The sequence below is a fragment of the Morus notabilis genome, unplaced genomic scaffold, assembly GCF_000414095.1.
Source record: "Morus notabilis unplaced genomic scaffold, ASM41409v2 Scaffold277, whole genome shotgun sequence".
Taxonomy (NCBI): Eukaryota; Viridiplantae; Streptophyta; class Magnoliopsida; order Rosales; family Moraceae; genus Morus; species Morus notabilis.
Window position 1 is genome coordinate 585458 of NW_010363731.1, and position 24330 is coordinate 609787.

A 24330-nucleotide genomic window follows, 5' to 3' on the forward strand; every position below is an offset into this window, starting at 1 on the left:
ATTCTGTGTTAATATAATATACACTGGAGAGTTTGACAAATCTTATTTGCAAAATCCTTGTATTCTTTCTCCCATCACCTCTAACCTCCTCCTCATCAAAGAGGGGGCCACAGAAGGATTCATGGAACGCCATTAAGTGAGGCTTTTGTTTGTATTCATAACAAGTTACAATTGTTAGGTTTGCATTACATTAAGGGGACCTTTATCTTTACACTACCGAATCCTATCACGCAATATATATATATATATATATATATGTATAAGTAATATAGGGACACTAACTCTAATTTTAATTATTTTGTATCAATTTATCACTTTTATTAGTAAATATAGCTGTTATTTATTATTAATTGATGTGAAAATCTTTTAAAAATAAAAAAAAAATGCCAAATCACATATAACGTAAGGTGATAAAAAAAAAAGGTGTGATGAGAGTTAGTGTCAGTATTCATATATATATATATATATATATATATTGTTATTTTAATCTCTAGGTTTTTTGGCGCTGGTGGGCCAGGGACACCCATGTGCTTGCATGTGCTGTGTCTTTCTCTCAAAGGCCCACCACTCCATGTCTCCTCTCTCCTTTAATCACATATATTGAGTTTCTTGATCTTCTTTCTCTCATTCTTCTTAATTACTCTCTCTCTCTCATATATACACACACACACACACACACATATTCTGATACATACACATTTCTTGGATCTGTGAAACTACTTCACTCTGCAAAACTTGTCTCCAGCTTCACATACTTCTAATCATTATCTTTCATCTTACTCAGTAGAAGAATTCAAATATTAATTAAACAGGCAGGTACGTACACTTGATTACACAGATATATTTTGTAATTATTCCTACGTTTTACATAAAACCTAGCTAGCTAACTAATGCTTTTTTTCCTTTTCTTTTCTAAAATTAACAAGCTTAATTATTATTTCTCTTTCCTTTTCGTAGAATGCAGAATTTTAGCCAACTCAAGCAAGAATTCCTCAAGAAATGGCTAAAAGGTCTCAAAATATGCAGCTCTCCAAGCAAGAAGATGGGAATTTTGGAGAGAAAGAACGCCATAAAGCTTTCTGCAGACTTAGCAATGGCGTTCGCAAGAAAAGGTAGGACTTATTGGAGCCGAGCGGTCATAGCCAAAGCTTCTAGAAACAGTAATAATGACATGACGCTTATAAAGAATGCCTCTAAACAAAGGTTCTTTCAAAGCAAGAAAATAATGAAGAGAAGCCAAAATGTCCATAGAGTACTGTTGAGGAATAAAAGTTTGTCCCGAAAGGTTCTTCCGAATTCGATGGCGAAGAGATTGGTTAAGAAAAGAACACAAGTCTTGAAACGTCTTGTGCCTGGTGGTGATCAGTGCCTTGATGAAGTCTCTTTGATGAGAGAAACCCTAGATTATATCATATCTTTGCGAGCTCAGATTGATGTAATGCGTTGTCTTGCCGGGGCCAAGTAAGACTAATGGCGCTTAAGTCCTTATTATAATCTTTATTAAAAGTCTTTTTTTACTTTTATTTTTCGATATCTTTTTGTTTTGTTCCATTAATGTGACTAGATCATGATATGAAGGAGAAAAGAAGCTGGGTATAGAGTTAAGGCAATGTACAGAGATATGCAATCATATCAGTAAGTCAAATGAAATTAAAGCTTTAGTTTATTCATACCAATTTTTGCAAAGCGCGTAATCGATGTGAAATACTATTTATTTTGTGCTGTCTTCGTATTTCTTCTGTTCTCGGTGCAAATAAAATCAGAAACAGATTTTTTTTTCGAATACCAGTTGCTTCTTCTCTTCATTAAAAGAAAAAAAAAAAAAAAAAAAATTTCCCTTGACAAGCAAGCACGAAGGAAACTAAGTTGAAAAACAAAAAAAAAAAAAAAACAAAAAAAGAATTAGCTGATCTCTTTCAAGCACACTAGCGAGTGTGAGAAGAAGAGGCTGAATACTAATAGAGGAAGTACATGAGTCCTTATGTATTACCAATAAGTGGATGAATCCCTTTTGTTTTTGTTTTTCTCTTTTTTTTTTTTCTTTTTCTTTTTTTTTTAATTTTGGCTTATACTCTTCACTACTTGTTTTGGCTAAACAATTGAGATGGGTTTAGTGCACTATGGACGGCAATTTTATGCTCAATAGAGAAAGTTGGTGTATTTCAACTACATAACATAACAATATTACAACGAAAGGCCAAACTGCACACACCCGTGCAACTTTTGATTTGACCAGGTCACACGATTGTAGCTAGTTTGTATTTATGACAGAAAGGAAGAAAGATAACAAAAATGCTTCCAATGATCCCTTACTATGTGAACAGATATATATATATATATGGGTGTGTAGATATATGTATATATATTTACATAATACATGCATAGATACAAACATGTTTATGCGTATAACTATTATTATTTAATATGCTTATAGTTTCATATGTACCCTAATTTTTTGTAAATTCGAAATTTACCAAGTCATGGGTACTTATGTCGAAAAACAAGTGCTTTTCTTTTTTCTAAAATAAATAAAGAGAAGAAACAACTAGCATCAAGCGGTTAGAATTTAGGTGTTAAAAATTATTATGATCGAGCAATTCTTGGGAGTGCGAAACATAGGCTAAAGTTATTTGTCTCCCACTTTGATGATTCTCTAATTATTCTATAACTAGATGTTATTTGCACACCAAATATTTATTGTGTTTTTTTTTCAACGTGACAATGTGAAAATTCGACCTATAGTTAGATCTTAACTTAAGAGGTTGACATATTACCATCAGACTAAACCTACAATTACAATATTTATTGTTTATTCATTGTATATATATCGTAATGATTTTTGTTTATATGTGTATGTATGTGACCCATGCTATATATATATATATATATATATATATATATATCACTGGCCTGCCTAAATATTGATGGAGATTCAACATGATGTGATGATATGTCAATATGCATCTCCATATTTAAGTTCATGATGGGAAAGGCCGTTAGGATGAATATGGAATAGCAATGGTTTTGAAATGGACAACACAACGGTCGTCCATGCGAGCATGTCCACAGAAACTTATAATTCAGAGCTATAAAGCAGTTAGCAGTTGGAGAAATCGTAAAAGAAAGCAAAAGATTTCGGCAAAACTACGACATTATTGTCTGGACATGAGTAAAATGTTTTGGTACGTATAAAAGTTTGTCGACGGATAAATAACCAATATCTAAGATGCGGATTTTCCGGGGGAAAAAGTTATAGCCGTATAATTTCAATAATTTAAGAACATATTTTGGAGCTTTAGGTATTACAAATCAAAATGTCCTTGCCCTTAAACAAAAAAATAAAAAATAAAAAAAGGGCCCCATTATTTGGAGTTTTCATATCACTCGTTTGACTTTTAGAACATTTGCGTGTGTTTCAATGAAATGATCTGTTCTGTTAGAATTGATCAAGCAATTACCGTAAGGAAAAAAAAAAAAAAAAAAAAAAAAAAAAAAAAAAATACAAAAACAAAAAAAAGAAAGGGGCCACTTTTTTGTGACAAAGTGGAAGAAATTGATGTAATCTTTAATATTGAATGTCCACAAGCAGATTACGCACGGACTAAGATTTTCAATCTATCCGACGTCTAAAAATCAACATTCAGAGCTTCTCATGAAAATTTTGAGTGGTCATGGGAATCTATTCGTCAAGAGTTTTTCTAGTGTTCTTCAAGAAGCTTCCGTCATGTTCTTTAAGACGGAAATGTTTCATTGTTCATCACTTAATTCCCACTAATTTCTAGTAGTATACTACTGCAGACGCGCACAAATAAATTTCCTTTTTTCTGATGCTTTTGGAATGTAATTTCATCATTGTTGGCGGCATCTTATTACAAAATAATTGAAATTTACTAACCCGTAATAATCATTACTGGTTTTCTATTGGAGTTATATTTATCACGTGAAGATGCCTGAATATCCTTAAAAAGAATCTATAGGTTCTACATCAAGCGATCGTGGATTATTAATTACTTGAAAAGCGATGAATATTACTAAATATATGTGGGGATGAGAATTGAATTAAGACCGAAACGATGCTGTTTAAGACTTGATGGGAACGACAGTGTTTAATAAAAGAAGAAAAGAACTTAGATCACGCGGACGATTTAACTCTCCGGGAGTTTAGACCGCACGGAAGAATTAAATGATCTTTAGACCGAGAAAAGAAGCTCACGTGGATAAAGCTTCAAGGTAACAAATTCTGAAGAAAGAAATAGAAACCTACAAATACCTGTACCCCAACGAGAAAGGGATCTTTTTCGCCATTTTGAGAATTTGTTACTATAATCTAGAGAGAGAAAGTTCTAGTGAGAGAAAGAGATGAATTCTTGAGAATCTTGCGAGGAATCTTGAGAGAAATTCTTGAGAATTCATTGAGTATTGGAGTTGAGGCAGATTTTGACCCCAACAACATAGCGCCATCTGTGGGAACTCTTCGTTTAAAAAGCTAGATTGTGAAGCACTAATGGCGTGAAGAGGCCGCGGAAAGAATTTGACTGAAGGACAATAAACTGAATCGACATCACAACCAGGAGCATCAGCTGCGAGGATGCCAGAGGATTGGATGCAAGCTATCCAGACTCTAGTAAGCAAACAAGAACAAACAGAAAAAATGTTCAAGATGATGGTTGGACATTAGAAATTGATGAAAGAGGAGTTTGGAAAATGCAAAAAAAAAAAAAAAAAAAAAAAAAAAAAAGAGAGAGAATGAGAAGTTAAACGATCATGTCCAGGAGATCAGCAGACAGCCAAGACAATTGCAAGAGTTCGGACTCCTGTTTTAGTTTGGTCGGCGTTCCGCCACGTGCTTAGACATGAAGACTAGTGTCCTGCACTGGAGTAAGGGACAAAGCTCCGAAGTGACAACCGAGCTAGTTTGAAGCAATAAATGTTGTGACAAGAGTTAGGTAGGATAATTGTCCTTACCTCAATAAATGATCATAGGGTATTTATAGTCTCATTGGTGGACCTGAATTTTGTCCATGACCCACCGGGCACCCACAAATACACGTGTACGACTTCGTCGTCGAGTTCTGATGCTAGCCAAGCTATCAAGTTGGCCTCGATGTTCTCAGACTGATAGTCGGCCTCGACATTCTCAGACCTGGGTATTTGGAGGATCAAGTGACTTTTAAACTGCTGAAGTAGCTTGGCCACCTTTGTTTGATATTTGGTCCGGCTATAAGCGCTTCATACTAGGGTCGAGTCGCTGAAGATTCAGATTCGATCCACCTCTAGGTCCCGAGCGAGGTTTAGTCCGGCTATAAGCGCTTCATACTCCACTTCATTGTTAAAGGCTTGGAACTTGAATCTTAAGGCGTAGCCGACCCTATACCCATCAGGTCCGATCAATACCAATCCGGCACCACAGCCCCCCGAGTTGGAAGATTGGTCCACATAAAGATTCTAACCGCTCCGGTCAATACTGTCTTGTCAAGGGCCCAAGCTTGTGCTCAGGTCTCCATGTGTGAGTTGGGTTGTGCCTAGTTCTCCTCCTGTGAACTCCGCCAAAAAGTCTGCAAGGGCCTATTCTTTTATTACGGCCCTCAGATTCTGCAGTACTTGGTGCGAAGGATGCTTGGTCGGGACCTGACTAGGATATCCTCGGAAGTTAAACCCGAATAGGGTGTTCTAGCAAGTACGGCCTTAACTTCCGTGCCATAGTGACCAAAGCTAGGGCTAGTTTTTCAAGGGGAGAGTACCTCTCCTCTGCACGTTGGAAGGCTTTGCTAATAAAATAGATTGGTCTTTGTACCCGATCTTCTTCCCAGACAAGGACAGCACTCATCGCCTTCTCTGATTCAGCCAAATACACCAACAGTGTCTCCCCGGTCCTAGGCTTGGAGAGAAGCGGTGGAGTTGTTATGTAAGATTTGAGGCTTTGGAAAGCTCGTTCGCATTCTTCGCTCCGTTCAAACTTTCCTTTCAGTGTTCGGAAGAAAGGGTGACATTTGTTAGTCGACTGAGCTACAAACCGGGATAAGGCCGCGATCATTCCAGCCAACTTCTGTACCTTTTTAACTGTTCTCAGCGAGTGTATATCTAGGACCACTTGAGACTTTGTCAGATTGGCCTCAATACCTTATAGATTGACCATGAATCTGAGGAACTTACCGGATTCTACTCAAAACGCGCACTTAGCAGGATTTAACTTCATTTTGTATTGTCTTAGGATGTCGAAACATTCTTTCAAGTTCCTCACATGGTCTCTTGCTCTTAAACTTTTTACAAGCATGTCATCTACGTACACTTCCATGCTTCTTCCAAACAAGGGCTCCAACATCTAGTTCACTAACCGCTGGTACAAAGCTCTGACATTCTTTAACCCATACGGCATAACACAAAAGTAGTAAAGCCCTTGGTCGGTTGTGAATGCAGTCTTTGCTTAATCTGCCTCATTCATCATGATCTGATTATAACCTGAGTATGTGTCCATGAATCTAAGAAGCTTGTGTCCTGCGGTGCTTTCCATTAGTTAGGCTATCCTTAGAAGTGGAAAATAGTGCTTCGATCGAGATTTATTTAGGTCAGTAAAGTCTATACAGACACGCTACTTCCCGTTCACTTTTTTCATAAGGACAACATTGGCCAACCACTCTAGATACTTAACCTCACAAATGAGACTAACTCTTAGCAACTTCTAGACTTCTTCATTTATCGTGGTGAGTTACTCTAGGTTAAAAGCTATTATCTTTTGGATCATAGGCCAACACTTGGGATTTACATGGAGTTGGTGACAGATAATCTTCAGATTTATCCCGGGCATGTCTTCATGAGTCCAAGCAAACACATCCTGGTATTCACGAAGGAAGGCTTCAAGTTCTGCTCGGGCTTCCTAGCTTAAGCGGGTACCAATTAAGACAGCCCGTTCTGGGTTCTCAGGATCCAAGTGAAAGGCTTGGAGATCTTCAACAGGAGTTGCTCGGATCTCTTCCTCGGGCAACCGCGGATCAATATCACTGAAATGTTTCACTTCTTCCCCAATTAGGAATTCCATCTTGTCCACTAGGTAGACAACGCTGACATGTTCGGATTTTTTTGGTTCTCGATCCACCGATTCGGTATAGCATTCTTACGCACTTTTCTGTTGTCACCTAAAGTACCCGACCCCCTCAGTCGTAGGGAACTTCATCATCAAGTGATAGGCCGAAACCACGGCTTTAGGGATGTTCAAGGTTGGTCGGCCTAGTATGATGTTATACGCGGATGGTTTGTTGACTACGACGAACTCAACCATCCAGGTGACCTTCTCTGGCCCATCCCCGATCATGACCGGAAGGCTAACCACACCCTCTGCTCTTACACATTTCCCGAAGAAGCCATACAATGGAGTATGGATCGGCATCAACATTGTGCCTTTTACCTTCAATTTCTCATATGCATTGGCAAACATAAAGTCCGTCGAACTGCCATTGTCAATGAGTACTCATCGTATGGTTGTGTTCACCACTTATACTTCACCGACCAGGAGGTCGTTGTATGGATGGAAAAGCCGATCTGCCTCTCGATCGGTGAATGTGATCGGCTGCTCCCCTTGTGGCATATCTTTGAGATGTGCTCAGCCATGTTTATGACTCCCTTCTTCTCAGACATAGGAGCATCGCGAACTAGCGGTGTCTCCGGTAGCCTTTCCTTCGAAGATAGTGTGGATTATATCTTGGACCTCTGCAGCCTCGTTCCTCTGTTCTGTATTATTCCGTAGTTTTTAGGCTCCCTGGTTGTCCTGGCCAGCCACCCGACCAGCTTTCCCTGGGTCAAGGATTTTTTCTGCAACCTTTCGGAGGTGCCCTTTTTGTCTAGACTTATCTATTTAGATAGGAGGTAGGTCGGTGAGCAGACCGCGTCTCAGATCTGGTTTACCGTAGCAACCAATGGAGTGTACTGCTCAAACTTTCCTGCGAGCGTCTTTAGCTTCTCATTACCTTTAACTTTTGGCTTCTTCTGGTCAGATGACTTGCTGACTTGATATGCTCTGACCTTCCTTTTGTTCCTTTTTGCGTCTTGCTTGCTACTATCCCCTTCCATTTCTCGACTCTTCAAATAGTCTGACAGTGTGCTCTCAAAGAGTGGCCAGCATTTGGACGTAGGTCGTCAGTCGATCAAGTACTAGAGCATACAGAACCTTTCGATCATGGAGTCCCTCTCGATATGCATTGATCAGTGTTTCGTCTTCACATGTTCTGACCTTTAGAACAGCCTTTGAGATCCTCTCTATTTATTCCTTCAAACTCTCAATTTTACCTTGTTTAACCGCGTAGAGGTGGGACTGATCCTTTCTTCGAGTCTTGGCTATAAGGAATCCCGCCGACAATACATCGGATAACTGTCTGAACGACCCAATTGAGCCTGATTCTAGGCGTCTGAACCCCTGTCAAGTTCGGCCAGTCAAAGTCAGGTTGAATGCTTTACACATTGCTGCGTCACTTGCAATTTGGAGTAACATATGACCTCTGTAACTCTCGACGTGCTCATCGGCATCAGTTGTCCCGTTGTATGGGGTGATTTGAGGAACCTTGAACTTGCTCGGCATTGGGGCTCTCATTATGCTCCGCGTGAATGGCGAATTCGTTGCTCCTCCGCGTGAATGGCGAATTCGTTGCTCCGACATCTTTGAGACCATCTCTTCAGTTCATTAAGAGGTATACACGTTGCCGCAACCCTCAAAACTTTTGCTCGGCACCCCACCGAGCCTGATCATTATGGGTCAAGCTCGCGATCAGTCGGGTTCCCAATCGACAACTTCATTATTTCTGGACCTGTTTGTTCTTTGGTTGAGGCAATCGAATACAAATGTCCAAGGTTAGGTCAGGGAGAACCTACCATCCAAGCGCCATCCATTCATCTGTCGAGCAGTGCTAACCTGCTCGGATCTCAAATGGTGCCGACCAGTAGACTGGCTCGCCGATGGTTGTGGTTCAGTAGAAGGTCGGTCGTCGTTCGACAGGGTGGATGTCGGGTACGAATATGACAGGTGTAACTAGAGCTTGACATTGAAAGGCATGGGCAAGCATTTGAAGTGTCTCGGTAAGGTTTCAGACTTAGGCTGTGAGCCTTTATGTTTAGGTCTGAGCTCGGGGTCGGGTGGCCTTGGTTCGCTGGCCTCAGCCCCTCCGGCGACCTTGAGGGTTGGGTTTCAGTTCATCTTTAACGTTGTTCTGATCATTAACGAACCCCTGTATGATAAGGTAATATCGAAAAAATTAGGATGCTGGAAAGGCGTGGGGCCCCCCTTCTAGCGCCAAAATGTTGATGTCTAAGCTGACTCAATATCCACATGCTGAGAAGCATGGTGTCAGTCGGTGCTCTGCCACATGCTTGGGCTCGAAGACTAGTGTCATGCACTAGAGTAAGGGACAAGCTTCGAAGTGAGTAGGGCACCGGTGCGGTGTTTTCCAAACACACTCTGACATTCAAGTCAGTCGAGCTAGTTGAGAGCAAGAAATGTTGTGACAGGAGTTAGGTAGGATAATTGTCCTTACCTTAATAAATGATCATGGGGTATTTATAGTCTATTAGTGGACCTGGGTTTTATCCATGACCCACCAGGGGCCCACAAGTACACATGTACAGCTCTGCCTAACGTTATGGCAAGTGTTGCACATCAATGAGAGCGTACAGTATCCATCCAACGGTTGAGATCGATTTGTTGTGCAGATTATGTAACGCCCCGAAGAATTAAATGAGATTAGTTATGGTAATTGAGATTTATTAGTGTGCCTGATCTGAATTAATTAATTTGTTATTAAGTAATAAATGTTTCTGACATGTAATTTGAGTAATTCCAAGGTATTTAAATATTCTCAGCATTTATATTTTTACCTAAAAGTGTGTATGGGCACATTTCTGGACTGTCATTTTAAATATTAGACACCTGTCTATTTTCTTTTTCTTTTTCCTTTTTCCTTCCTTTTCTTTTTCTTTCCTTTCTTTCCTTCCCGTGCACTTTCTCTCTCACTCTCTTGTTCTCTCACACTCACACACTCTCTCTCTCCCGTTTTTGTTTCAAAATTAACCGGATCTCGAACCAAAGAGGAATTTCAAAGAGTTTTCAACGTCAAGAGAAGGATTTAAGGTAAGATCTCTGGAAAACCTCTCTTGAATCTCAAGTTTTTCAGATTTCAAAACTTATTTTGGTTCAAAATGGATTTTGATGGATTTTGACTAAAAACATGGTAAAAATTGGAGATCTTGGGTTCTTTAGACTTAATTTAGTATCTAGAACCCGGATTCAAGTGTTGTCCCTTGAAATATTATGATTTAGGACTTGATTTGCAGGTTTTCAAACTGATTTTGTGAGTTTTCGAGCACTGGTGTTCTTCACCGGTCGACCTATACGGTCGACCGGATTGCATTGGCCTGACCGGTCGACCGGATTGCACACCACCGGTCGACCAGTGGTGTTACACTGCTCTGTCACCGGTCGACCGGTGTACACGGAGTTTGATCCCGTTTGGCCTGAAAATGTTGTTTTGACCTCTGTTTTCGAGGAGAACCCAAATTAGCTTCGTTTGGGGACCCAGAATGAATGGATTAGCATCTTTAATCCATGTTTTGAGATTGAAAACTCTTAGAATGATTATTTGAAACATGAAAAGGTTTGTGAAACCAGTAATTGAATTATGGCACACTAATAGGAAATCTTGGTATATAATTGAGATTGAATTACTTTAGGAATGAGAATTGAATCCTAAAAGTGATGTCCTGTATCAGTGTTAGTTGAGGACTTTGATTGAGTGGCTTGAGGAAGCGAAAGCCAGAATAGTGCGCCGCTAGCCACAGGTTTGATAATTACGAGGTATGATTCCTATCCCTTTTCTTTGTGAGCCTGTTTTCAAAAAGGATTTTGGCCTTGCAAATGTTTTAAAGAAAAGGGGCTTGTTTGCGAAAGAAAACTATTTAAAACCATGGCTTGTTGTAGTTCATGGTACCCATGGCTTGTTGTAGTACATGGGACCATGGCTTGTTGTAGTTCATGGGACTCATGGCTTGTGTAGTTCATGAGATTATAACGAACGATTTCATAAAGTTTAATGAATAATTTCTTAAGATAAGAGATCTTGTGAATCGATAAACTGGCTTATGGCCAAGATAAGATGTGGAGAGTGCATCCTTAGGGACAGGATCTGAAACCCCGGGGGTATGGCTTGTGCACGTGGTTGTGTAAGTGATTTATCATAGTATAAATTACTTGCTGATGCCTGTAATACATATATATTTTCAGATATATTTTCTTTAAGAAAAAGGATGTGAGGTTCCGGCTATTGTGTCGGGACTGAATGTCTTATTTTATTTACTTCTCCATTTATTTATTTACTCGCTCATTTATTTATTCATTTATTTATAAAGTTATTTCAAATTATATCCTACTGGGCCTTTCGCTCACGTTTTCTATGTTTCAAATGTATTAAACCCCTCTCAGGTGACTCTAGGAGCGGTGCAGAGTAGCTGGATTATTTGCTTCTGTTCGATCAAGTGAAGATTGTGTTCATCCTCTTGAATATATGTAAGGATTTGTAAACTCTGATATTTGAATTTCTAGACTGTGGATGATGTCTGTAATGTTTTATTTACATGTCATGTATGTACGTGATGAGATCCTGTGGATAGATCCTGTGTTTAGTACAGTGTGAGAGGCTTGAGTTTTAGTCTCTCCCTTGTGATTTATTTTAGTTAAGTGTGGGGCTCGTTGGAAATTTCCTTTATTATCATGCGTTTAACCCCTAATCGAGCTCCATGTCACCGACCCCCGCCCGGGGGCGTGACAGATTATTTATTATGGTATGGAGTCACCGAGCAACAATGTTCGGTGATAGGCCTACGGGAATTATGCTCAGCCCACCATTAAGTTAATTAATATAGTCGAACATTAGATCCGGTACCGGAGAAAAGCTCGGCCATATCACAACGTTTGAGAACTCATCAGGGACTTGTTCGACCATACAACTTGAACAGTGCTCGGCATGTGTTCAGCTTGCGTTGCCGAGCTACCTCCCAACTGGGAGTATGCAAACAAAGTACTTGCCTTTCTTGAGGTAACTACATGTTAAGGAAATATATTTCTTCTCTCTCATTCATGATGTGCATATTTACTAACTTTACACGCGAATAGAAAAATACTTTGCATGTTCTTAAAAAATACCAAAACAGAAAGAGAAAATGGAAAGAACATAGTACTTAGTGGTCTTACATGCGCAGAAGGTTTCTTGCAGATTAAGCTAATATTATCCAACATGCGTTTTAAAAAAGTCAAAAGAATTGGAATCTATACATAACCACTCTTTTAATTGTGGCTCTTTTCTTCTTTTTCAACTACAGTTGAAATGCGTATTGGTTTGATCCTACTGATAATTGTAGGATATACGAAGAGGCTAAAGAAATGTAGTGTGAGTTGATTGAGATGCGAAAACATATTTCAGCCAAAGGGATTCTTATCCAAGATTTGATGACTGGAGTCTCTCATGAATTGGAAGAGTGGAACCAACGTGGTGTAACTTTAACACCCAAGAACCTACGCAAGACCCTAAGAGTGTTGAGCTCGAAGATCCCACACCTATTAAAGTAGATAATCACGAGATATTTTTGGAAAATATTGATATTCTCTTGGCTAAACATAAAGTAGAATAAGCATTGATATTCTCTTGGAAAATATTGATATTCTATTGGAGGCTTTAGATGCTGAAGAGAGTCGGTTTTAGATCCCAAAGTCAAATGTGCGTACATAGTCGGTTTAGTCACGTCAACTAGTAGCAAGAGGTTGACCGGTCATAGAGCCTTTATAAACTCATCAGTCGACCGGTGAGTGACACAAAATAGCCCAAAAAGTTACGTACTAGTCAATCGTCCCCGCGTAACCGGTCGATCAATGCATGTTCTGAATTGCTTGTTTCTCAAGGTATTCAATACGAAAAACTTACATAAAGCCTCAGTTTTAATTCAAGCAACCCAATATAGAAATTACCTTATCAAAACAGTCATATATTAGTCTTCTCGTATTTAATAAAACTCAAAACAATAATTCAACTAATTTATCTAGAATTAATTTAACAATTAATTCACCCAATAAATTACTTAAGAATTAATCACTGGTCTCATATTTGACTTTAAACCTTTAGTGGAAATAACATAACTTACCAATATGTAGGAAAACACCGTGTTGTATCATGAAAGTATATGAGCTAGCAAAAGGACCCGATGGACATATATAGATCAAGCTCCTATAATTACGGCAGTTCTTTTTAATCGACAAGTTCATCGCATGATTATAAACTCTAGTGCTACTCCACAAAAAGCTTAGAGTTACACTCTCGATCTACAAAGGTCTGAATAACTCTCGTTCATGACTCATTATATTAGTGTATCATCCTCATATGATATCCATAATTGACTTGAGGTTAAATTCTGTTTTACCACCCAATTATTTTTATCTTATGTTCCAGCATCACTCTATCGAAATAACTACTATTCGCACTGATACAAATAGTAAATCATTAGATAACACAAAGTAGTATAATGGTCAAGCGCTCGTATTTTCTAATCCATGGATAATGCCATAAAAGGATATCATTGACTCTTTATAGGAGTTATGGATACCTTATCTATGAATAATACACACAAGAGTAATACCCTAAATGTACCGGTAAACATATATTTACATAATGTCAGGATGTCTTCTTTTGGTACATCAAAAGATACAAGTCAAGTATACGGGTTTATTATTCATCTCAGGATTAAGATGACCGCATATAATTCGTCAAAAGTGAATTTTTTTTTATTCAAACGGAATTATTAATTAAAATAATTCAACTTTGGTCCAATCCAATATAGATTCCACCACTAGGAACTATATCAATGTCTCTACCCGTGGAATCCCACCTCTGACGACCAAGACAAGCCGTCTTCATTAGGAAGTAGACAACATAACAATCTTAACATGAACAAAGCGTCCAACTTTATTCACTCGATTGCGGATCATATATTTAAACTATCATCTTTAGATTCATGTCTTCTGTATGTTCATCTCATTACATGCACGACCTAAAGACTTATAACGACAGTCTTGGACTTCGAGTTTGTTTATCATACATTCAACTAATATGAACGTAAAGAAGACAATATACATAGATATATGAAAAAAAATAAATTTTTGTTAATAATCAAAATGTCTCAAAAACATTGTTACATATATTTCTAAAGGCATAAACGCTAACACTTGGATCGGTCCTTAGTTGAGACAGCAAAGGCGATGAGAATTTGGAATGACAATGGCTTGGGTGACACAAATGATTGTGTGGTTAAAGTTAGATTGTGGCTCTAGATTATACAGTGCTAGGTGAAGTAGAAGACAACTTGGGCTTGCACGACACTAGGGGAAAGGAATCTGAGCAATGATTATGTAGATGGTGAAACTGTGGGCAGCAACTCTCCATTCAAATTAAATTTGAAAATGAGTTATTGTGATAATTTTTTATTTAGTGTTTTATTATTTAGTTTTAAGAATTTTTATGGTGGAGCATGTACAAGTGGAGTAAGATTTTACAACCATTTAATTGTAATTTGACTGAGAAAGGTCGTGTTGTGTATCTATATCTTCTTCTTATATGTGTACATCATATTGTATCCTCGGCCAAGCCCAACAAAGAAAAGCCAAGCGAGAATGCAGCTTGGATTACATCGGACGAGGCAATGGAAAGAAGAAGATGCCAAGGCTACTAAAAGGCGAGGCGTCGGAAGAAACCCGAAAATAAGAGATAAATATTAGAATATATATTTAAATTCAAATAACTAAATCCTGTATTTTAAGGGATATTTGGAGATAAGGATTAGGCTTCCCTTGTCAGATTAGACTTCAAAATTATCCCTGAAAGGGCTATAAATAGGGTATTTAATAGGAAAAATCCCATATCATCACTGCTATAAATTCTACATTAGACAATACTTATTTAATGACATTTTAAAAAAAATTGTCATCTAATTTGGTGAAAAAACACATAACGAAGATTTTCATGTTTCAAAAATTTCGTACTAAACATTAGACGACAGTTTAGAAACTGTCGTAGATGTTAGACATCAGACGGTGATTTTTAAAAAACCGTCATCTACTGTATACAAAAAATAAGAACAAGAAAAATTTTGAACATATTAGACGATTATTTTTTAAAAACCGTCGTCTAATGTCTAACATTTAGTGACGGTTTCTTAAAAACTGTCGTTAAATGTCAAAATATTTCCAAAAAAAAAAAAAAACGCTAACTTTTTTCTGCTCATCCTTTTCTTTTCAGATTTTGAAACTTCCTCTTTGACTTTTATAATATCAAACGCTCTCTTACACTTCTCTCTCACTCTCATTTTCAAACTCTAAGTTTTTCTATCAAATCCCCTTCTCATTTCCTCACTAACTAATTCTCTTTCTTCCTCATTCTCTAATTAATTTCTTCCCCTCACTCCATCAACCCACTCCATTATCAGCGTCGTGACCCGACGACCATGCACCGTCATCGTCACCCCCTCTCCACATTCGCCATCGTCGCTCCCTATCCATGTTTGTTGTCATCATTACATGATCTCCAAATTTTTAGAGTTGGCTAGATTTAGTTTTCTTTTGTATTTTAATATTTTGTATAATTCTATATATTTATTTTTCCTTGTATTTAAGTATTTTTTTTGTTAGTTAGATTTGTGTTATTTGTATATTAGTGATAAATATTATGACCAAAAGGATTTGTAGTATTTTTTATACATTGCTATTTTTGTTGTTTGATGAAATATGAGCGTTTTTTTATTCTAATTTGTAAATAATATGTGAAGATATTATTGTTTAAAAAAAGAAATAAATTTTGGGTAATTTTTTATTTTTTTAAAAACTTTTAACGACGGTTTCTATAGAAACAGTCATTAAAAGCGCCATATTTAACAACAATTTTTACGGAAACCGTTGTTTAATGTGTTTTCTCTTAACTTTCACGTACATATTAGATGACGGTTAATGACTTTAGATAAGATGACGGGCCGTCTTATGTTTTAACGACAATTATTAACCATTGTCTTATCTACTCGCTCTACTAGTGCTTATTCCAAGCATTATTAGTGCGTCTAACAAATTTTCTCATAATGAAAATATTCTCCTCTCACCCCATAAGTGACGCATCTCATAATGAAAATATTCTCCTCACAAATTTTCACCATCAACATCCTTTAATATAAAAAAATTTAATTAAAAAATTAAATATTTGATGAAAAAATAAAAGGTCATTTTTTCCAAAACTAAAAGGAATTAATCGCTTCTATCTTGTAGATCCTTATTCCAGTCGAATGGCTTTTTTAGATGCGGATAAAAACCTATGGTAATGATCGAATGGCTATTTTAGTTGCTCCACCATAAAGGCTCCCTTATTTTTATGTTTTTATTTATTTTTAACCAAACGTTAATTAAGAAATCGATGGAGGACTTAAGTAAAGGAACTCGCAACTACATTGGCAAGGCCACAATGGTTGGCTCCCAACATCTCCACAAAGTTCATTTAATAGATTTATTTACGAAGGATATGATTATTAATGATTCTAAACAAAATTGATTTATAGCTAGTGGCATGGATTACTTTCATTCAAAGCTAAATAAGCAAGAGTGCGTATTTTTTATCCTCTACTCAGTAACAAACAGTTTTCTTTCAAAACCCTTTTTTTTCTCTCTTAATTTATTGCATCTCCTTTCATTTGAAAGCATGTTAGATAATTTTTTTTATTTGTTTTTTATATGGTGTGGGGTTTATGGTTCCCATTTTATTAATTAACAAGAAATAAGACTATCAAAATTTAAATTTGACGTTTGGTTGGAGGATTCAAATCATGTGATTCGAACCATTTTCGATTTACGTGAATTTTTTGTGAGAGAAAATACTGTAACGAACCATGAATCATGATTCGAATCAGGGAACAAATCCCTCTACATTCACGTACCCTACCACTCGAGTTAACCTCAAGTGGCAACATGTTAGCCGACATTTTTTTTTTTTTTTGGCTAAGAGCATGTTAGCTAACTTACTCGTTCTACAGGTGGCATTACTAGAAGAGATTCGTTAGGCTAGCCATAATTTCAACAATAAGAACTTTTTTTTGGAATCCAAGTACTTTGCCCCACTACTCATCCTTGTTCTTTAAATCTCAGCAGCTAATTTTCTAATTAAATTAACCAAGAAACAATTAATGCATCAACCCCATATTCGTATTTAGAACTATAAACCCACAATTAAAGAACGCCAAAAGCATCAAACCATGTATTAAGTATTCGCTAGTCACATGAGCTCAATGAGAACCTCTTTAACTAAATCTTCAAAGCTGGTCCATATGATTGCATCACAAGAAATCAAGTAAAGGGGTGACCCCATAACTATTTTGCTAAACAAAAACAACCCCATAAAGTTTCTCAACTAACTTTCATAATCCCCTTTTCAACTCACAAAAGCTAATCTTTGTTAAAATATTTAAACTAGTTTTGTCAAGTTAATCAAGCGTTTGGGTTTATTATAACAAAAGCCTACTCTACCCTAATGATACATGTCTAGTTCCTTTTTCATCAATATTGCTCACATCAATCATGCATGTCTACTTCCTTTATATCAATGTTGGCCCAATTGTGCATGCTTGGTTTTTTTTTTTTTTTTTTTTTTTTTTTTTTTTTTTTTTTTTTTTGCTGAATGTGCATGCTTCGTTATAATGTCTCCTCTTCCTTTTTATGGTTAGGCCTGTTATTAATGTGGTGGCCCTAGACAGCTCTAGCAAAATAATCTCCCTTTCATTTCCTCATCTGAAAGAGCTTCATACTTACCCTCAACTCATGGTTTTCATTTAAAGGTACAAAAGAGAAAAGGCCCCTCTTCACTCCCTTTTATGATTTTATCCCCATGAGCCTATATGCTTGTATAGTGGTTAGCATGTGTTCTCTCTCATTGGATGGATCTTAGAGAAACTGATCCTCTCCACAATCAAAATCTTAATTTTGAATTAAAAATAAAAACATATACTATTTAATGGGCCCTATTTTTTATTATCTAAATCTAATACAAACTTTCCAACTGTAATATCTGATCTGGCCAAACTTTTCTTTAATTAGAGGAAATTTATCGATGTGTATATATATATATATATATATGTATATATATATATATGGGAAAGCGATATGCATATATAAGCTGCATTTATAAGGCAAAATTCTCTCCAGCCCTAAACTTCATATATAACACATCATGATCACATACTTGATCGTGTAATATATATATCTTTTAGCTGCGAGAAGAACCAAAACCAACGGACAAGTTTTTAGAGAGAGGACTTTGTTCCCCTATTGCCAACTTGATTGAAACCCAACAACCACATTTTTTTTAATACAATTATCTGGGGTTATATGTACGTACCATATGCTTGAAATTATTATTATTTTTATTATGATATTGATAGTGTTTTTTCATACATAGAAAGAGTTATATATATATGTGTGTGTGTGTGTTGAACACTTGAATAGCTATTCTTGTTGTGTTTAACTCACTGTCGTTTTTTCGCTTTTAGATATAGTTATCGTACTTTGCATGGATTCGAATTTCAATCCAAGCCCTTCGGAGGCACATCCCGAGACAATGGATTTTCTATCCCATGCATGGTGTAACTTTGCAGTACAAGCTCTTCAACCGGATCATGATCATCATCATCAGCTACAAGACCAATCAATGGCTCTACTTGACAATCCCATGATTATTAAGAAGATTGAAAGCAATAGTGATCCTTATATGGTGAACAATTTTGGGATTGCAATTCCATGATTTTGTTCACTATAGAAAGGTTTTCTTTCTTCCTTTTTTGTTTTGGCTGAAGTAAAGATTTTGTGACTATTTGCAGAGGTTGGAAAAGGCGGCCGGCGTGAAGATGGATGATGCGGATGCCAAACCTCTTCCGCCGTGGAAATCAAATGATGTTAAGGTATCCAAAAAGACTTGTTAAACTATGGGTTGTTTAGAAACTATACTCAAACTCAAATCATGATTCTATTACTGTGTTTTCTATCTAATAAAGAGTTTGAATTTTAAAATTTCATCTCACACAGTTTCTGTTAATAAATTCAAATCATAATTTGAGTATACCTTCCAAACGGACCCTAAAAACCAGGATATATTATGCAATTCAAATTTCAATCACTGGATGACGAAAAAAAAAAATCTTTTAGTAGATGAAAAAAGTTGTCGGTTAAAAATTGAAAATTTTTTACGGTTTGGAACTATTTTGTTTTTTAAAATCATTCAACGGCTGACATTGGATTGCAAAGTGCACGAAAAAAGAAAGAGAGATGTAGCGTAACTCAACTCAAAAAGATATATGCACCTCTAGCTCATCAACCAGAATTATGACTACTATATATCTTCTACGTAATTTCTTTTTGTTTTCAATCATTTTCAGTCATGGATATGGATGCAACAAGCAATGCATCCGGAATTGAACTACAATGCCTATTTCAAAAAGAGATGGGTAAGTACACTTTACATTTCAGCGATTTAATTCCCTTTTAATAATGAACCAAAAAAAAAAAGCCATATACCTTACAAAGTAAGGCCTAAACTTGTTTTTCACCGTTAATAATGAAAGGAGTTGTTACTTCAATTTCATATGCAGATGTCATGGAAGATAGTGCCATTTAAGAATGTCTCCATCAAAAAATGGTTCAAAGAGATAAAGCTGCGCCGTAAAGAGCAAGATAGGCTGCAGAAAGCCGAGGTGCACGCAGCAATATCGGTGGCAGGCGTGGCGGCAGCTCTGGCGGCCATGGCGGCCGAGAACTCAAAGAAGGACTCGAGCACCGCCAAGGAGGCGGCGGTGGCCACTGCAGCCGCTTTGGTTGCGAGCCAATGCGCCAAAGTGGCAGAAGCAATGGGTGCAAAAAGGGAGCAGCTCAGCTGTGCCATTAGTTCAGCCATGAGCGGAACATCGGCCACTGATATCTTCACTCTCGCTGCTGCTGCTAAAACATGTAATCTATCATCCTTGTTCTGCTTTAATACCTCTTTTTCTTTTTTTTTTCTCTTTTTCTTTTCCACAAAAAGTCACCTTGTAAATGACAACGAAGCATAGTGAGCCAAAGAAAATTAGATATGCCTCAATTTAACTAATTAGCTAGTGAAATGTATAAAACCGAATTTTTGATTAGTAGTTAAAATCAGTATAATATGTAACAGATATGATGTTCTAGGTGTAAAACTGTTTAAACAAAATGCAGAATAGAATTCTACTTACATTACTGCTTCATACTATCATTAGATTTTAACCAATTATGAATTTACACCGTTAACTCTAAAATTATAGCACAAGGGCTTTATAGTTTTGCATGTAAAATTTTTACCAGGCAAAGCCAGTGCTGCTGATGATTATTATAGCCTTTGATATGCATAGCAATTTTCTTTATTTTTTCAACTTGTATGTCTGAGTTAACTGTACTCTAGGTAAGCTTGTGTTATTTTGGACTAAGATTTGAACATTGAAGGTAGTAATTAGTTGAACCTAAACCCCACAAACCAAAAGGATTAGTATATATATTTTTATTGTTTTCTTTATATGTATACAGATATATATATGTATATATATATATTTCTAGCCAGAAACTTTGTATCTTGATTTTGATCAAAGTATACAGTTAAAGGGCAAACCACTTTCTCTACACACATGTTAGGATCCTAGTTGAATCTCACATTATTAAAGTATGGGCTTAGCATGTAGGTTTATAACCATTTGGGCACCCTCTTCCTATAAGCTAGCTTTTGGGGATGAGTTCTATTCAAGGGTTATAACAACACAACTCAAGCATTGCGGCCTAGAAATTTGTGCCCAATTTTACATACTCCCTTGAAGAATCCTTAAAGTTGGTGTATCTTGATTTTGATCAATGTATACAGTTAAAGGGCAAACCACTTTCTCTACACACATGTTAGGATCCTAGTTGAATCCCACATTATTAAAATATGGACTTAACATGTAGGTTTATAACTATTTGGACACCCTCTTTCTATAAGCTAGCTTTTGGGGATGAGTTCTATCCAAGGGTTATAACAACACAACTCAAGCATTGCGGCCTAGAAATTTGTGCCCAATTTTACATACTCCCTTGAAGAATCCTTAAAGTTGGTTTCATCATAAAAATCCAGCTTCGAAAAAATATTGCTCTTCTTTTAACTTTTTTTTTTTTATATTGAAGCATTAAAAGGAGCTGCTACACTAAAAGCAAGATCAGGATGCAAAAACAGAATTAACGGGATTGCACCCGTTTTGCCAATTGAGGAGAACCATGAGATTGATTTCGACTTGGAAACTTACAAATCAGCACTTGCTAAGGGTAGTGAGCTTGGTATTGAAACCCCAGATGGTAACTAAAATATGGAATCACTTAAGTCTCAACCCTTAATTAATCACTTATATTTTGTTATGTTTCTTTGGTTGTTCATTTAATATTGAGTTGAAAATATCTGTCCATTTTGCTAATTTGAGTTATATGTAGTTTTGTTATGTTTCCTTGGATGTTCTTTGAATATTGAGTTGAAAATATCTGTCCATTTTGCTAATTTGAGTTATATGTAACAGGGGACTACCTTAGAAGATCAGCATCAGTAATTCTGAGCGGTGAAGGCAAGGTCTGAGTTCCATAAATGAACTATACGACCATACGAATTCACAATTTTTCATACTCTAAACTTACAACATTAATCTAAATTCTATTACATGCTTAGTTTATTTAGAATTTTAAAAAAAAAAAAGACACAAATACATAAATATAGGTAAAAGACTGTTGCACTAATTTTAGTTTAAAATTTTGGTTTAATTCTCGCGCCCTCACAAAAACAAAAAAAAAAAAAAAAAAAAAAAAAATTTAAAAATTTCTGGCTCGGCCATTGTGATTCATGTAGGCTTCTCAGCAACCAAGCAGTTGGAAAAGAAACAGAGCTGAAATGGGGACACTATGTTGCGAGGGTACTTAGCTTTTGGCTGACATAACTTCTTGTCTTAACTTTTACAGGTAGTTCTACAGATAAGGAAGCACGGTCTATTGAAGAAAAAGAAAGAAAGTGAGTAGATTTATTTTTGTTCTCCTCTTCTACATAATACTACTACTTGGTTTATAATATTGAGCAAAAGATTCCTTTCAGATTAACTAAAGAACTAAAAGGTCCTTCTATGATATCTTCACGGCACCATGTTGATCCACAAATTTATCATAACTTTTATTTAAACATTCAAAGTTCGCAAATACGTCACTTAAATATATAGGTTTTTATAATTCTTTAAAATTCACTAGTCTATCATAACTCGTAAACTTAAACGTTCTAAGTTTGCAGTTCCATGTACATATTATCGTATTTTCAGCATGGTGCTTTGAATTCTTCTCACTGCATCATAAAAGTTCCTGAACGAAAGTATTAAGTTTTTTTTGTTCAGGTATCATACTGGACTTGCATGCTGAACTTTACAAGGATTCAGAAGCTGAAGAAGTCACTGAGACATGTTATCTGATTGTATTGACTACAAGCAGAGGAATATTCAAGCTAGATATGGGGGATGATTATCAACGTTACAAGACATGGGCAACAACTATTAATCATATGCTGTTACTCTCTTCTTCTGTCACAAAATACAAACACTTCTATGAGAAGAACTAGTACACATTCCTCTTGTTTTGACAGAACTTTGTCTAGTTGCAATGTCAAAATTGTACTTTGGTTTGTGTAGTTATCATAAATTTAATGACAGTTTGTGCCTAAATGCGTGACCAATTTGTTTGTATATTTTTATTACTAGTTAGTAATTTTATATGATGAATGGTAACTATAGGAAAGGTTTATCAACTGCCCTGCTTTCACCAGAGTGAACTTGGCCCTACATTGCTAATGACAATATGAAACAAAAGCATCATATACACTTGGATATCATATAGGACCCCAAGGAGTTGCGTCAATGGTGAATCACTTGAGACTTGGTGGCTCGAGAAGCATTAGGTCTAAAGTTCAATTTCCATTGAGTAGTATCAATTCCTTGGGGGGCACCGCCTGAGGGCCAAAAGGCCTAGATTTACCCGATTTATGTAGAGGGGGCGCTTTACATGGATCTCGTGGATTAGTCGGGACAAAGTCTCGGACACCACGGTTATTTATGAAAAAAAAAAAAAAAAAGAACACAAAACAAAAACAAAAACAAAAAACACTTGGATACCATATAGAAGCCAATATAACAACTTTGCAACATGAGTTTCAAATCAATAACAATTTTCCTTGAGGGCATAATTTGATAAGTGATACTGAGCAGGGAACATAGCTTTAGAAAAGGTTTCATGAACAATGAAAATTACTCTTAGCGAAAGAAACAGAGAAGGGCACAGGGCTTAAGTTAATCAAAGATGCAAAAGACGAGAAGAAAGATGGACAATGTTTTGCTCTACATACTAGAAACTGTCTGCCTATTCAAAAAATGCATCTCATAATCTAAAAGATTTTCTCCTCACTTGACACAGTACAGGAATTACTTTACGGTCCATGGATGAACTTTAAAAATCTCAATGGGCAATGTCCATGATAAGCCTCCTTTGCGTTTTACCTACGTGCGGAGGAAGACTCGGGAGAGGAGAGTGGCTGGTGCAGGGAATGGCAGTGGAGACATGAGTCTGGGAGGTATTTCTGGACAGGGTGATGAGTTGGCAGGGCAGGGAGATGAGCTAGCAAGTCATGAGTGACCTGGCAAGTCAGGAGGCGGTTATGTAGGAGATAGTTAGTAATTAGTTGGTTAGGCTGTAGAGTTAGGGGGGGAAGTTAGTTACGGGAATAAGAATTGTATAAATAGTAGGGAAGGGGATTCATTGAGGATTATCTTGAATTTCTGAGACAAGTTAGAATTGGGAGTGCACGGGGTCACTCGAACACCCCCACACCTAGGTCACCGATTTGTATTCTTCTGCCATTAATTCAGTTTCCGGGCTCGCATTTTGGCTCATTGTGCATAATTCAAGTAATTGATTGTCCTAAATTGTTTAGATTCTTTACGTGCTTATCAATTGGTATCAGAGCACTTTCCCGAGATGACGAGGAGGACAGATGATCGTGACAAAGATAGGGCGGAGGCAAGTAGGGAGGATTTGTTGAAAGAAATGGAATCGATGCGCGAGGATGTTGGAAAAATACCTCGATTGGAGCAAGGTCTGGAATTGCTGTTGACGAGGATGGACGAGTTGCTGAAGCAGCGGAATTTTGCAGATCGAGAGTCGCCGGAGGCGGAAAA

At 36.9% G+C, this 24330-nt stretch overlaps 2 protein-coding genes across 2 annotated transcripts; both read left to right on the forward strand.

The window, feature by feature from the left end:
* The first annotated feature begins 664 nt into the window (after positions 1 to 664).
* LOC21405803 (transcription factor IBH1-like 1) lies at positions 665 to 1634 on the forward strand. Its single transcript, XM_010104847.2, has 2 exons — positions 665 to 816; positions 958 to 1634. The coding sequence occupies exon 2, from the start codon at positions 959 to 961 to the stop codon at positions 1463 to 1465; it is 507 nt and encodes a 168-aa protein (XP_010103149.1). The 5' UTR covers positions 665 to 816; position 958; the 3' UTR covers positions 1466 to 1634.
* Positions 1635 to 8738: 7104 nt separating this feature from the next.
* Positions 8739 to 22721, forward strand: LOC21405804 (VAN3-binding protein). Its single transcript, XM_010104848.2, has 9 exons — positions 8739 to 8838; positions 18598 to 18818; positions 18925 to 19005; positions 19480 to 19548; positions 19693 to 20047; positions 21266 to 21433; positions 21649 to 21698; positions 22082 to 22130; positions 22501 to 22721. The coding sequence occupies exons 1-9, from the start codon at positions 8739 to 8741 to the stop codon at positions 22719 to 22721; spliced, it is 1314 nt and encodes a 437-aa protein (XP_010103150.2).
* The last annotated feature ends 1609 nt before the right edge of the window (positions 22722 to 24330 follow it).

What these genes read in the sequence shown, in the direction of transcription:
- LOC21405803 (XM_010104847.2), top strand. Translation starts at nt 959, where the DNA reads ATGCAGAATTTTAGCCAACTCAAGCAAGAATTCCTCAAGAAATGGCTA.
- LOC21405804 (XM_010104848.2), top strand. Translation starts at nt 8,739, where the DNA reads ATGGGTCAAGCTCGCGATCAGTCGGGTTCCCAATCGACAACTTCATTA. An exon ending in CCTATTTCAAAAAGAGATGG is followed by an intron (nt 19,549 to 19,692) that starts GTAAGTACACTT and finishes TTTCATATGCAG; the next exon opens with ATGTCATGGAAGATAGTGCC. An exon ending in TGGTATTGAAACCCCAGATG is followed by an intron (nt 21,434 to 21,648) that starts GTAACTAAAATA and finishes TATATGTAACAG; the next exon opens with GGGACTACCTTAGAAGATCA.